The sequence below is a fragment of the Aethalodelphis obliquidens genome, unplaced genomic scaffold (assembly GCF_003676395.1).
Source record: "Aethalodelphis obliquidens isolate GAN/ISIS:26980383/991018 unplaced genomic scaffold, ASM367639v1 scaffold8, whole genome shotgun sequence".
NCBI classification, from domain to species: Eukaryota; Metazoa; Chordata; class Mammalia; order Artiodactyla; family Delphinidae; genus Aethalodelphis; species Aethalodelphis obliquidens.
The window spans coordinates 50,327,516-50,342,575 of NW_020837952.1; the positions used below are offsets into that span (position 1 = coordinate 50,327,516).

General features: G+C 42.1%; 1 protein-coding gene and 1 long non-coding RNA gene across 3 annotated transcripts in view; both read right to left on the minus strand.

Moving 5' to 3' along the window:
• Window positions 1-2,433, minus strand: part of BPIFC (BPI fold containing family C) — a 42,400-nt gene extending 39,967 nt beyond the window's left edge. The window contains exons 1-2 of one of the 2 annotated variants that reach the window (XM_027107468.1): window positions 2,322-2,392; window positions 1,510-1,543 (exon numbers count right to left, since the gene is read on the minus strand). In XM_027107468.1, the coding sequence (XP_026963269.1) occupies window positions 1,510-1,512 (3 nt within the window). In that variant the 5' untranslated portion in view covers window positions 1,513-1,543; window positions 2,322-2,392. Of the gene's footprint in view, window positions 1-1,509; window positions 1,544-2,321 lie in introns of both variants that reach the window. The other variant, XM_027107469.1, reaches the window with a different exon arrangement.
• Window positions 2,434-11,041: 8,608 nt separating this feature from the next.
• LOC113620962 (uncharacterized) lies at window positions 11,042-14,965 on the minus strand. Its single transcript, XR_003432992.1, has 3 exons — window positions 13,923-14,965; window positions 12,229-12,324; window positions 11,042-11,897 (listed from the first exon to the last, which is right to left on the minus strand). It is a non-coding gene; the product is annotated as an uncharacterized LOC113620962 (long non-coding RNA).
• Between the last annotated feature and the right edge of the window lie 95 nt (window positions 14,966-15,060).

The following is a 15,060-nucleotide window of genomic DNA, read 5'->3' on the forward strand; positions in this document are numbered from 1 at the left end:
AGTGAGAGGAACACTCTTGGGGCTTAGATTAGTGGCTATTTACCAACTGGTATAGAAGTATTTCCACGTTTTAACAAATGGTGAGCCATACTGATGTGTAGTCATGCTAATACCACTGTAGGCAAAGAATTGTAAATGGATGTGTCCTGCCTAGGCAGGCATAAGAGAGAAATGCTTTATTGAAGTATAGTTGATTTACCATATTGTGTTAGTTTCAGGTGTACAGCAAAGCGATTCAGTTTATATATATATATATGATTATTTTCCATTATAGGTTATTACAAGAGGGGGATTTTTTAAAAGAGGAAAATATTTTCAGAGTAGTGGAAAGCAATGGGAAAGAATGTTAGACCAAAAAGTCTATATTCATTAGACTGTATGCAAAGTAAGGTAGAAATTATGTCTCTGCCTGGCATATATCAATAAATATTTGCTAACTGACCAACCGACTGGCTTACAAGATTCTGGTGAACTAAGGAAGGTTCTAGAAAATGTTGAAAGAAATGAGAAAACCAAACCATCATATAAATAGCTCTCCATTTCTACAGTGAAAAAGCACAATAAACCAAAGCAGAGGTATTACTTGTGAATGGAAGAACAATTAAAATAATAAGTTTGTATTTCTTCACCATTCACAAAACTCACGACAATACTATCATCCTCCCCCCATTTTAGACATGTGGACACAGAAGCTTAGAGAGTCCAAATGACCTGTCCAAGATCACATAATAAGTCAGACTCTTGGGAATCAAACCTGTTCTTTTGGCTCTTAATTCTAGTGTTTATGGTTTTCTTTCATTTAATGACTTGATAGTAGTAGATTTTTCATTTTAATCTGGGAATTTTAAATAGGAGTTGCTTGATGCCATCTTATATGTGGAAAAATTCATTAAGCATCCGGAAAATTTCAAGCATCAAAGTGCAAATCCCTTTGTATTTTCTTGGGTATGAATGGAGTTTTAAATTCCCTTCCAGCAGCGAAAAACCTGTTTTCACTTCTTGGTTAAAGGAAGTTTCTGAAGTGGTCTGCTTTGATGGAGATCCAGGAACTCAAAACTGCACATAGAAAACACATATTTTTCTTCTAGAAATGTTATGAGTGAATAAAATTACTGGGCTCTAAAGGGATGGATTGAATGTAACTTTCAGTTGAATTGTTTGGGTAGGATGATAATTTATGGGCAGGGGAGGAATAGAAACTTGTCAAGCCAGGAGATGACTCCTAAAAGGTTAGGTAATTTGGCAGACAAGTAAGGGCAGGGTAAGTTGCCTGTTAAAAGAAGGAATCCAAGATGATTTAAAAACCTGCTAGCAAGTTACCTATTTCGTTGCTTCTGAGGAATTGCTTCTTTCCAATATTCGAAACCTGAGAAGTCACTGCATTGCCATACCAATGTTCAGACAGAATAACACTTGTAAATTACTTGGCTCTTACTTGAGCCATTTTGATGACCGGAAATAAGAACACTCAAGTACAACTCAGAAAATTGCTGAGACAGATCAACTTACCATTACCACTCATGAAGGAGAGCTTTGACAGACTCTGGAAAAATTAAGAAGGACTGATGAATGAATGAAATGTAGCCTTTAAAATAGAGGCAAAGTTTGAGAAATTAAATTCAATTGGTTTAAAGAAGCCTAGTCTATAAGAATATTCCAACCTAACAGTTAAGACAAATAATAGCATTGGTAAAATGTCTATATCAACAGGTATGGAATATGGGCAGAACTGGAGAATATTTCAAGGGATTCAGCACACACATCTGATGTTATACCAAGATCTCTAATGACAAGGGCCTTGAAAATTTACACCAAGTCTTCCCTCACCCCCCAAACTCTATACTTAACACAAACAAGTTAAACAATTCAGGCAGATGGGAAGGTCCTTTGCTTGGCAGGATCTAGGTCACTGATATGGTTTAAGACCTGGTCCCAAAGCACAGAGATCACAGCGGTTCCTTCATCTGAACCACACCAGTTGAGAGACAAGTGTGAATTTTCTGTGCTGGGTGCCCCACTGGAATGGAGGCAAAAATAAGTCCAGACTACTGAGCAACACTTTTAACACTGCTGAAGGATGCAAAACTAAACATGTAGTCCAAACCAACTCTTGTTTCTTTCTTAGAGCTGTTAGTCTTCTGTGTGAGTGACATAAAAAAGAAATAAAACAGAAAAACCTAGGCAGACAAAAATAATTCAGGATACATGACAGGGGCCTGTTCAAGGTGTCCTACCAGATCTGGGTCATCTCCAGCAACAAGGTAATTCCCGTTGGGAGACTGTGCAGTGGCAGAGACCTGAAGTTTGTTCATGATTCTTACCTCAAGCAGAGGAAGTATCCAAAGCCAGGGAGCACCTTTGATTCCCTCTGCCTTTGAAGTCGATGTGCTTTCCACTTGAGGCTTGAACTCAGCTGCTGCAAAGACAAGATAATTAAGTCTAAATCATCTAGGGGTGGATTTTTTTAAAAAGCCTCTTTCAAAATGTGACACATAATTGCTTCACTTCAATTACCCAATGACTTGAATGAACACTTCAGTCTCTACCTAGATGAGAAAACAATGCCACCTATGCAATAATTATCTCTCTAACACACACACACACACACAGACACACACACACACACAGACACATACACACACACACACACAGACACACACACAAACTTGTGAAATTTTTATGGCTACTTCACCAGAATGCTGAAGTTAAGAATTCCAATGTATTGAAAAAGGTGTTAAATTGTATTGAATTAGAAAAGGAAGAACTTTCCTCTCTGGGATAGGAAGCCAGTTTCCCTCGGTCAGGGTGCCTGCAGTTGGTGGTGCCACTACTGCCCAAAATACCTTTTGGATTTTTGGTGGATCAGATTCATTCTGAAAGCATGAGGCTTGATAGCCACGCCGACCTAGTTACCATCTTTATCTTTCAGGGTAGGACCAGAGATGGCATTTCTAAGTGTCTGCTCCTTTTCAGGTTATTAATGGCTTCCTCTCCCAGAATTCCTTTGAAAGCAGTTGAGGTGGGTTCATCGACTATTATGGAACTTGATGTCTTTAGTCTCTAAATGCCATCCCCACTCCCATCCCCCATGTTTTAGTCATTGAACTTTAGATGGCCAGGGATCTGATTACATGAAGTATCTGAGGTCTTAAATTTACAATTTAAGATAGGGTGATCAACTTCCTGGTTTTCCCAGGATGTAGGATTTTCGGTACTAAAACCAGGAGAGTTCAGGGAACCTAGGTAGAACAACAGGTATGTTTGCTTGGCATTGTCCATACTTCAGACAGCTTTACAGGTTTCTCATCTAGTGTACCTCCAGTTATATATACCTGTTTAACCTCAGTTTTCTTAAGGGTAAAGTGGGGATAAAATTAGTATCTACCTTGATAGGTGCTGGTGGAAAAAAGATACAGATAACTGTCTTAGTCTGTTTGGGCTGCTATCAAACTATCACAGGCCAGTCTAAACTAAGCTAAATGTATAAGCTAAGACAACATAGCTTATATATAACAGATTTATTGCTCACTGTTCTGGAAGCTGGGAAGTCCAAGATCAAGGAGCCAGCATGGTCACATCTTGGTTAGGACCCTCGTCCTGATTCATAGCCAGATCCACTGGCTGTGTCCTCACATAGTGGAAGGAGCTAGGGGTCTCTCTGGGGCCTCTTTTACAAGGCATTAATCCCCCAAACCCCACCTACTAATACCATCACCTTCGGGGTTAAGATTTCAGCATATGAATTTTGAAGGGACACAAACATTCAGACCATAACAATAACCTAGGAGAATGTGCTTTTAAACTGTAAAGTGCTATAAAATCTTTATTCATTAGTATGTGGCCATATCAATGGTGATAGGAGCCTGAAGACACTCTCCTCATAGAATCATTTATTGTCAGTCATCTCAGTCATCATAGATTAATTCATTCATTAAATCCACAAATACTGGGCACCTACTAAGTACAAGTTCCTCTTCAGTAAAAAAGATAGAATTCATATCCACATGGAGTTTATCTTCTAGCAGATGGAGATATAAAATAAACAAACAACAAGACAAACCAAAATGTGTAGATTGTCACGTGCTATGAAGGAAATAAGGGAATGTAGTTGATGGGGTGGTCTTGTAATTGGTAGGGTGATGTAACTGGGGGAGAAGTGCTTCTTCTGTTAGGATGGGCCAGGAAGGCTTCTCTGAGGAGGTAAATCTGAGCTGAGATCTGAGCATTAGAAGCCAGGCAGGCAAAGCCCTGAAGGGAATAGGGTGGAGGGAACAGCAAAGGTGGGCCAGTGTGTCTGGAATGTAGCAAGAGCAGAAATAACGATATTAGACATCTACATGGCTGCATCAGGTGGGTAGTTGGAGTTCCCGGGAGAGGTCAGCTGGAAATATGAATTTCCAAGTCATCATGCTAGAGGTGGAATTAAAGCCACAGAAGTGGTGAGATCATCTGAGGCAGTTTCCCGTGGTGCTTGTGCTACAGGAGGGGTGCAGGATAATTTCAGGTGATACACAGATAAACACTTGATGTTGTATTGTGATTATTTTTAATGTATTAGAAAAAAACACCCCAGAACCAGACATGGAAGAAGATGAATGACATGACACAGCACATGGAAAAAAATTCATAAAGTACCTCTAAATACTTCTGTCTTTTCCTCTGAGTCTTCCTTGAGCGGCAGCATCACCTTCTCCCCTCTTCTCTCCCTCTTCTCTCTCTCTGTCTCTGTCTCATCTCTCCTCCCCAGAGCAGCTTCTTACCTCTACCTTCCTCCCCTGCTCCCCTACTTCTCTCCCACCCCCTTTTCTTTTCTCGGTCAGAAATAGCTCTTGCCCAGCCTCCTGTTTCCATCTCATACTCATTAACCAGCTGCATAAGAATCTGCTCGACTTAAAAGGACGCTGAAAATTGTAAAATAACAGTATCTTTTTCTGATGTAAATATTAATTTTTCTTTTTGGCACAAAAGGCCTGAAAGTCCAACCACATCTTGGTGAAAACCCGTCATTGGTGTGTAACTTAGGACTTTGGGCACAGGATTTCAGGAGAAATCTTGGGAAGGGTGGCCTGGATGAAGGAGAGGGGAGAGGATTTAAAATGGTGGGGGGACCCCATCCTGCAGTCCTTGAGAGCTCTGGCCTCACATGGACCTGCCCTGCCCACCCCAACTCTGGGATCTTGGGCAATTTACTTCTTTCCTTTGAGTTTCAGAGAACCTTCTGTAAAAGTGGGGATCACATTTACTTTGAAGAGTCATTATAAAAATTAAACTAAGTGAACTAGCACATATTAAATTTTTCCTACAGTGTCAATAAATTAGATGCATTATTACTTGTATTTCCCCATTACTATTTTCAATTAATAATTTAAAAGATATTTTAAACAACTTTTATTTTAAAGAAATGTACAAAGTTTAATTTTCATGATATTTACTTTTTACATTTACCCTCTATTTGGAAATTAACAAAAGTTTTCCCTTTATATAGCTTTTCCTTTCAAACAAATTTACATACACTTTAAGATTTGGGTTGACTTATGGGGAAAAATAAATAATTAGTACAGCTCATGTGGGACACGGATAATTTTGGGAAAAGGTGCTCAGATAATTGAAGTTTAAGAAACAAAGATAGAAGAAGAGATTACAGCTGGTCTGTTTTATCTTATTTGAAAGGGGTCTTAGAAATCAACTCAAGCCTTATTTTCTGTTCAAGGAATTGTTTTCAGGTAAATTTGGCAAATTTGTCATTAAAAACAACAAAAGCTGGGCTTCCCTGGTGGCGCAGTGGTTGAGAGTCCGCCTGCCGCTGCAGGGGACACGGGTTCGTGCCCTGGTCCGGGAAGATCCCACATGCCACGGAGCGGCTGGGCCCGTGAGCCATGGCCGCTGAGCCTGTGCGTCCGGAGCCTGTGCTCTGCAACGGGAGAGACCACAAAAGTGAGAGGCCCGCGTAAAAAAAAAAAAAAAAAAAAAAAAAGCCAGCAGCACTATATCCAGTTGCGTTATTTATTTTAGTTTTTCAGATTTAATTAAAGATTTGCTGGGAACTCCTACTTATCCAGCCTACTCACGATGATAATCTAGAATGCAAGCTTAATTATTTCACTTATTAACGGCTGACAGTACATCAGTCTCTGCAGATCAAGGGGGTACCTTTAATTAATACTCCAAAAGAAAAATTATAATCAACTAGCTAGAATCTTCATTAAAGAAAGATACAGGAACGGAGCATCCTAGTTCTTGGTTTCTAGAATGTCTGGGCTATTCCGTATAGAAAGAAGTTATCTGAATATAAGACTTTTTCTGAGCTTGGAAACAAATTGTTATTCTTTGTGGGAGACAAAAGTGCGAGGAAACAGGGATTCTGTGTATACGAGGGGATGAGCCAGATAAAGCAGTTTTAGGGCAAAAGATACTGTGAATTCCCATCCCTCACCATCCCCTAACATTTTGTATTGATGAAATCTGGTTAAAAGGAAACCCTGAAGAGGGATATAAGAGGTAGAGAAAAATAAGAGCTAACATTTATTGAGTGTTTGTTATGCTCTGGGTATCATCTGTATTTGAACTCATTAAATCCCCACCAAGACTGTTCGAGGTAATAATATTATTTCCATTTTATAGATGAGGAAACCGAGAGGTTAAGTAATTTTGCCTAAGTTTAGGCATCACAGCTAGTTTGTGGAGCCAGGATTCAGGACCCAGGTGTTCCATTTCTGGGAGTCTAGGAACCACTATTGTTAAGATTACTTTTATGGTTAAGATTACTTTCACGGTTAAGTTACTTCTGGGAGGCTCTTAACCACTATGCTAAGCTGCCTGTTTTAGGAAGGTCACAAAAGGGCAACCCACAGTCTAGGGGATGTGGAAGGTGAGGAGAGAGAAGGATGCTGTTGCTAGGCAACACATCTGGTTTTCTGAGCTGCTAATTGAATCTGAGTAGCATAGATATATGTGTTTGTTTGAAATTGCCAGTTTATTACTGACCAGAGGAAACTGCCTGGAATTAGTGTAGCTCTTGAGAGAGAGCAGTGATTCTACAGTTCGCTCTGGAAGGGCTAGGGAGACACCAGGCAGAATCACCCTATTGCCTGGCAGCATTTCTCCCTCTCTTCCCAGCTCGGTCCCAGGCCATACGCCCCTGATGTCTGTGTGATGACGTTTCTGGGTGGGCACTGATGACTGACTCAGACCACGGCCTCTCCCACCAATCACACTCTGGAATGGTTTATGGCAGTGACTCCCTCCTGGTTTTGAAAAATAAACAACCCCACTTACCCACTGAACCTTCACTTATTGTTGATTATTTAAAAGGGAGTTACTTTTTATTTTTTGCAGTTCAAAGTGAATTTAAATTCATGCTAAAATTTAAATGTACTTTCCTATAACTTTTATGAGACATGAGAAATCTTGTGGAACCAAGAGAGTGTGATACATCTCTGAAATGTCTGAGAATCACTGGTGTGAGCCCAATTCCACGAGACAAGGATTTCCCTACCTTGGCGCTATTGACATTGCGGTCGCATCGTTCTTTGACTTAGGGGGCTGTCCTGTGTATTGTAGGATGTTTAGCAGCATCCCTGGTCTATACCCTGATGTTAGCACCACTCCCTCTTACCCGAATGGTAACAAAAATGTCTCCAGACTATGCCAAGTGTCCCCTGATGGGCCTTCACTGAGAACTGAGAAAGTAAAGTATATTATTCTGTCTAGCTCTTGCAGTAGAAAATGTCACTCCTCCTAAGGATCAGATTCTAGTGTTCCTAATAACACTTTTGTTAATTACCCAATAAATATGTGAATAACATTCTCTTGGTAAAAGATTCAAACAATACTGAAGTTTACAGATCAAACGGTGAAAATCCTTAACATTCCAGATATCTTCATTTGGTCCATGGATAGAGTCTTAATCATTTCAACAACGACTGAAGATGTTTTTTTCTAACTTGTATGGCTCTCATTTCAACTCACAACATTTTTAAAAGCCCATTTCAATTTCTCACCAAGCACAGCTACCTCAAAAGTCTTTTCTAAGTGTTAGAAAAACCCAGAACAACCACGGCAAGAACACATGGCATAAACCAGTGGTTCCCAAAGTGTGGTTTCATAGTAGCATCATCTGGAAACCATTAGAAATGCAAATTCTCAAGCTCCTGTCCAGACTTGCTAAATTAGAAACTCTGGAGATGGGATTCAGCAATCCGTGTTTTAAAAAGCCCTCCAGGTAATTCTGAGACACCCTAAAGGGCAAGCACTATGGGTATGTAGATTAAAGCTCAGGATTCAAGAAAATGGATTGGATTTGTAAGAAAACAGCGAAACTGAGGCCAACCTGACTTTCTCTGGTAGAGACAGAATGAGGATCTTACTTTTCTAAACAGATATATGAAGAACTCAGAGATAAGCATGGATATCTTTAGGTCATTCTGAATCTTGCTTAACCAGCCCTCACGTTGGAGCTGGGGGTCGAGTGTTGTTGAAGATGGATAAGACCTGCCTTTTCCCCTTGAGAAACTCGTAACCTAGGACTGGAGAAAGCCTGGTGCACAAATAATTGCACTATGATGGGATGGTTAACATTGAAAAGGATGTTGCAAGTGCTCTCAGAGCAAAAGGAAGGAGCAACACACTCTGCTTACAAGAAGGGTAGGAAAGGTTTCCAGGTAGAAGGATAAGCATGTGTAAAAGCACAGAGGCAAACTGACTTGGTGCAAGAGGATATAAAGGGGAGGAGGAGAGGCTTTTTGGAGTAGTGCAGTGTGAGTAGTCTTCAGGGATCATTGGGCAGATTGAAGAAAGAGGTTTCTAGCTAGATTATAAAGGGTTTTTGTCATGCACTGAAATTTGATTTACATTCAGAAAACTAACAGAAACTCAACAATAAGAAAACAGACAGCCTAATTAAAAGTGGGCAGAAGGGGCTTCCCTGGTGGCACAGTGGTTGAGAGTCCGCCTGCTGATGCAGGGGACACGGGTTCGGGCCCCGGTGAGGGAAGATCCCACATGCCGCGGAGCGGCTGGGCCCGTGAGCCATGGCCGCTGAGCCTGCGCGTCTGGAGCCTGTGTTCCACAACGGGAGAGGCCACAACAGTGAGAGGCCCGCGTACCGCAAAAAAAAAAAAAAAAAAAAGTGGGCAGAAGATCTGAACAGATACCTCACCAGAGAAGATATATAGATGGCATATAAGCATATGAAAAGATGCTTGGCATTGCCATTAGAAATTGCAAATTAAAACAATGACATACAACTATACACCTCTTAGAATGACTAAATTTTTTTTAAAAAAACTGACAATACAAACTGATGGTGAGGATACAAAGCAGTAGGAGCTCTCATTCATTGCTGATGGGAATGAAAAATGTTTTCCACTTTGGAAAAGTCTGGTACTTTCTTACAAAACTAAACCTAGTCTTACCATATGACATACCAGTAGTATTCTTAGGTGTTTATCCTACTGACATGAAAACTTAGGTCCACATAAAAACCTGCACAAACACAAATGTTTCTAGCAGCTTTATACACAATTGCCCCCAAATGGAAGCAACCTTCAATAGGTGAATGAATAAACTGTGGTACATCCATACAGTGGAATGCTATCCGGCATTAAAAAGAAATGAGCTATGGGGCTTCCCTGGTGGCGCAGTGGTTGAGAGTCCGCCTGCCGATGCAGGGGACACGGGTTCGTGCCCCGGTCCGGGAAGATCCCACATGCCGCGGAGCGGCTGGGCCCGTGAGCCATGGCCACTGGGCCTGCATGTCTGGAGCCTGTGCTCCGCAACGGGAGAGACCACAGCGGTGAGAGGCCCGCGTACCGCAAAAAAAACCAAAAAAACAAAACAACAAAAAAAGAAATGAGCTATGAAGCCACAAAAAGACATGGATTAATTTTACATGCATATTGCTAAGTGAAAGAAGCATGTCATGAAGCCATAAAATGCTACATACATAATTGATTCCAATTATATGATATTCTGGAAAAAGCAAAACTCAAGAGACGGTAAAGAGGTCAGTAATTTCCAGGGGTTGGTGGTAGTAGAGGAGGTTGAAGCACAAACGGTTTTTTAGGTTGCTGAAAGTATTCTGTCTGATATCATAATGGTGAAACAAGACATTAAGCGTTTGTTGAAACCCATAGAACTTTACAGATCAAAGAGTAAACCTTAATATATGTAAAAAATGTATGTGTTAAAAAAATCACTTAGGAGATTGAGGGATCCAGGATGGTATGCAGAATGTGACAAAAGAACCTAAATGTAGTACAAATGTGCAAAACAACCTTGCTGAAGGGGGTGGGGGAATAAGGTACGGACCTACATAACTTCAGGAGTGAATGGAGTCTGTAAGACTAAAGGCAACAGGAAATGTTGTTTAAGCACTGTACCCTAGTTAATAATGTCGTTTCCCACAGGGGTATGGGTTCACAATTCTGAAACCACTATACCTGTCCACTGGAATTGAACAATTAAGTAAATGGATGGTAGATGGTGGAGGCCAGAGGTTACAGATGAGCAAGGGAGGAGGCCAGAACTGATCCATGTGGTAATGGATTAGAGTCGAAGACATCAGAATGAACTCATGCTTAGCTTAATACAGACGTAGACAGTTACGTATAGAAACAGTATACACCTGTATGTATCTCCTTGCTCTGTCAGCTGAGAAGGGCTAGAAGCAACACCAGCCCAATAGCAATGGACACACCTGGCCCCAGATCTTGGCTTCTAATACCATTTTCCAATAAAAAGGAACTAGGGTTCCTTGGGAAAATGGCTGATTCTGGGTTTGGCACAGGATATACACAAAATGATCCTGGAGCATCTTATAGTGCCAGGAAGAAAATGCTCAAAAACGGAACGAAACAAATGAAAAAAAATCCTCAATGATGTCAAATAGCCAACTGCAAGATCTCCCAATGGCCAAAGCTAGAACAATCTGGCAACAAAATAAATGGAGTAGTGTTGCACTATAAGCCAAAGTATAAAATAAATATAAGTCTAAATTGATATAAATAAATGACTGTATAAATAGAGAATAGACAAATCTGTGTAGAAATTAAAATGATTTATATAGATACTCAGCCCCTAAAGAGGGAGGGTATAACTCCTACTCTTTAAGTGTGGGCTCCACATTTTCATCCAAAGGGTACAATATAAAGAGGAGAAAAAGGAGTAACTTTACAGTGGAGATGCCAAGTGATCTGGGTTAACATCAAATGTGAGGAGTCATCCTGACAGCATGCACTATTGCTATGAGGGACACTATATAAAATACCTGACCAGTACTCCTCAAAACTGTCAAGGTCATAAAAAACAAGGAAAGTCTAAGAAACTGTCACAACCAAGAGGAGCCTAGGAGACATGAGTACTAAATGTAATGTGACATCCTGGATGGGATCCTGGAACAGAGAGAGGACGTTAGGGAAAACCCGAGAAAATCTCAATAAAGTATGAATTTCAGTTAATAAAGATATCTATATTAATCCATTGATAGTGACAAATGTGTTATACTAATCTAAGATGTTAATAATAGGGAAAATTGGGTATGTGGTATATAAGTCTTCACAATAATTCTGTAAGTCTAAAACTGTTCTAAAATAAAACATTAAAAAAACCCTACAATATAAAAAAAGAATGTACATATGTGTATAACTCAGTCGCTTTGCTGTGCAGCAGAGATGGCACAACACTGTAAAATCAATTATACTTCAATTAAAAAAAAGCCTGCAGAGAACCAATGAATGGATTCCCAAGGAAGAGTGACATCACCCCTTTGTAATATTCTATGAAATGGTCCATTTAAAAAAAAAGAGGGCTTCCCTGGTGGCGCAAAAAAGAAAAAAAAATTTTTTCTGAACTCTCTGAAAGTTGCAGTGCCTGTTGCTTGCAGACATTAAGGTGACATCCTGCAAAAGAGAAAAACAAATTCTCATGGAGGGAGACAGTTGAGAGAAGGGGTATATAACATTCTCATGGACGTTTGAGGTTTTTTTTTTTTTTTTTTTTTTTGCGGTACGCGGGCCTCTCACTGCTGTGGCCTCTCCCGCTGCGGAGCACAGGCTCCGAACGCGCAGGCTCAGCGGCCATGGCTCACGGGCCCAGTCGCTCCGCGGCATGTGGGCTCTTCCCGGACTGGGGCACGAAACCGTGTCCCCTGCATCGGCAGGCGGACTCTCAACCACTGCGCCACCAGGGAAGCCCACCTTTGAGGTTTTGAAGGACTGTCCTCCAGAGTACCTTAAATCTTGGCTGTGCCTTGGACATGCTCTGGTTCTCCAGGACCCTCCTTCACTCCTGCGGTTGGATTGCTTCCTCCATCCTAGTGGTTACACTCTATTGGGCAAAGGATTGCGATGAAGATCCCAGGTGGATTAGTTTTCTATTGTTGTCCTAACGAATTTTCACAGGCTTAGTAGTTTAGAACAAAAACCAAAAGGTATTATCTCACTGAATCTTTACAGAATACTCGCCTGATAATATTAGTTTTTACTATTTCATTTTTACAGGTTTATGTAGTACTAAGAGGTAGACCGTGGTAGATGGTCTCTAAAGATGGACACCATATTAGCCTTGCACTACTTCCTCCAAGAATATTATTTCTGAGAGAAATAAACTTATATCTTGCTTAGGTCACTGTTATGTCAGATCTCTGATCGAGTAGCTAAAGCTATATCCTGACACAGCCTCCAAATATAGCCATTTTCCAGGTTCTGTGATTTCTGTCTCTGAACCATCTTCCCTGCCCATCGCATTGTCTCCATTCCCACTGTCATGCCACCAGTTCCTTCTTCTCTCAGTTACCAAGAGAGCCTCCTAACTGGGCTGGTCTCTGGTCTAATGGTTTTCAAGGCAATTCTCCTCCTAGGGGATAGGGGATATTTGGCAAAGTCTGGAGACATCTCTGGTTCTCACAACCAAAGGTGTGGTTATACTGGCGTTTTGCTGATAGACATCGGGGATGGCGCTAAATATCCTACAAGGCACAGAACAGTTCTCCACAGCAAAGGCTTGTGAGGCCCAAACGTCAACAGTGCTGAGGTTGAGAAATCCTGACCTAATACATCTCCCGTATTCCACCAGTGACAGATTCACACTTCAGATCTGACCCATGCCCCTTGTGGTACACACATGTCAGACTCACGGCCTCCTATCATCTTTTGTGCAGCCTTCCTACATTTGGGGAAATCTGACTATTATAAGTCACACTTCCTCAAGGGAAGAGTTCAGACCCAAAATTCCAGCCTCCTTTGCAGCCAGGTCTCAGTTTCTTCCCTCAATCAGATGCAGCCCATGAGCCTTTGATTTAGAAGTGAGCAAGGTAAGGAAACAGGCTCTTTTGGACGCTTGGCATTTTGTTGGTGTAAAAACATGTGGCATTTGAAGGTGGCCGCCATTCCTCAGCGGTTCCTGGCAGCGGTGACAGCAGCTTCCTCCAGGGTGGGGTAGGGCGGCAGCAGCAATCCCAGTCATGAGAGTTTCCTCATCAGGCCAGTTCTTCAGGGTGGTTCTGAGCGTCATTCCTGGAAGCTTAACTTGGAGTCACTTCCCCAGAATCCCCGAGCTATCCGGTATCCTTTTAATGTGTTTTTCTTCTACTTAGTCAGAGTCAGCCTCTATTGCTCAGAACTAAGAACCCCGATAGGTAAAGCCTCCCCGGCTTAAAACTCTTCAGTAGCTTCCCATACATTCTAGAATGTGTCCCATATCCTTTGCTTAGCTCGAGGCTCTTCTTTATCTGGGACATACCCACTCTGTCCATGTTGAGCCACCCTGGTCCTGTCACCCTTCCTCAATTCCATATTGCTTTGCCACTCAAGAACCCTCCTGGCACAGCAACCCTTCTCTATGTACCCCAGTCCCCAGAGCTGTTCTCATCTCTATCATAAACAAGATACTTTTTTATGCTCTAACACAAGAGGTGATTCACTTACCTGTAAGCTCTGCACGGGTAGGCACGTGTCTTCTCAGCACCTAGGACAATAGCTGGCACAAAGCGGGTGATCCATACATACTTATTTAATGAACGAAGGTCAGTGTGGAAAAGCACTGCCACCTATTGGGAGAAACTTTATTCAACTCTTTTATGATTTGGAAAATGGTTATCATACAAGGATGAAACTTGATGATACTTTGTTCCTCACCTAAGTCATCATCCTCACCATTATTGCCAGGCCCTCTGTGGTAGCCAGACTCCCAGATGGCCCCCAATGATCCCTCTCTCTTGGTACTCAGCCCTTTGTGTAGATTCTCCCACACTGAAGGCTTGGATTGTGATCAACAGAATGTGAGCGAAGTGATGGTGTGTGACTACTGAGATGAGATCATTAAAGACATTGTGGCTTCTGCCTTGGTCTCTCTGGGATCGCCGGCTTTGTGGGAAGTGAGGATGTCACTGGGACACCCAAGTGGCCCGATGGGAGGTCCATGCAGTGAAAAGCCGAGGCCTCCACCAACAGTCATGTGATTGAGATACTCCAGCCCTGACCCACACCTTGACTGTAATCTCATGAGAGACCACGACACAACCAGCCAAGCCCAGCCCAAACTCCTGCACTGTAGAATCTGTGAGACAATAAATGTTTGTTGTCTTAAGCTGTTAAGCTTTGGGGTGATTGTTATGCAGCGACAGATTACTAATATACTCTTCGACACAGATCACTGACTACAAGTTGTTTTAATTTTGCTGTAAGGGGAGAAACTACCAGAGCCTGGGCTCAACCTAAGGTTTCTCAGAGCGTATGGTGCTGGAGCCGGGCACCACGGAGGAAATGGGGTAAGAACCAGGTACACCTGGGCCTTGCGGAGTGCCGAGTAGTTTTGTCTGCAGCATCCCTTTCAGCGTTAACGTTCTCCTGGCACAACTGGAAAGAGGTGACACAGCGACAAAGCAGAAGAGCCCCGATATCCGCGCCTTGCAGCAGTCTGGGCGCCTGCGCAGTGTGCTCCTAGGGCTCGCAGGGGGCGCTGTCGCGCGCCGAGTCATCGATCGCGAGTTCCCGAGCGGCCTGGCTCCACGCAGGCCACCAGCAGCTTGCTCGCGGGGTGGGCTCCAGGGGGCGCACTCAAGAG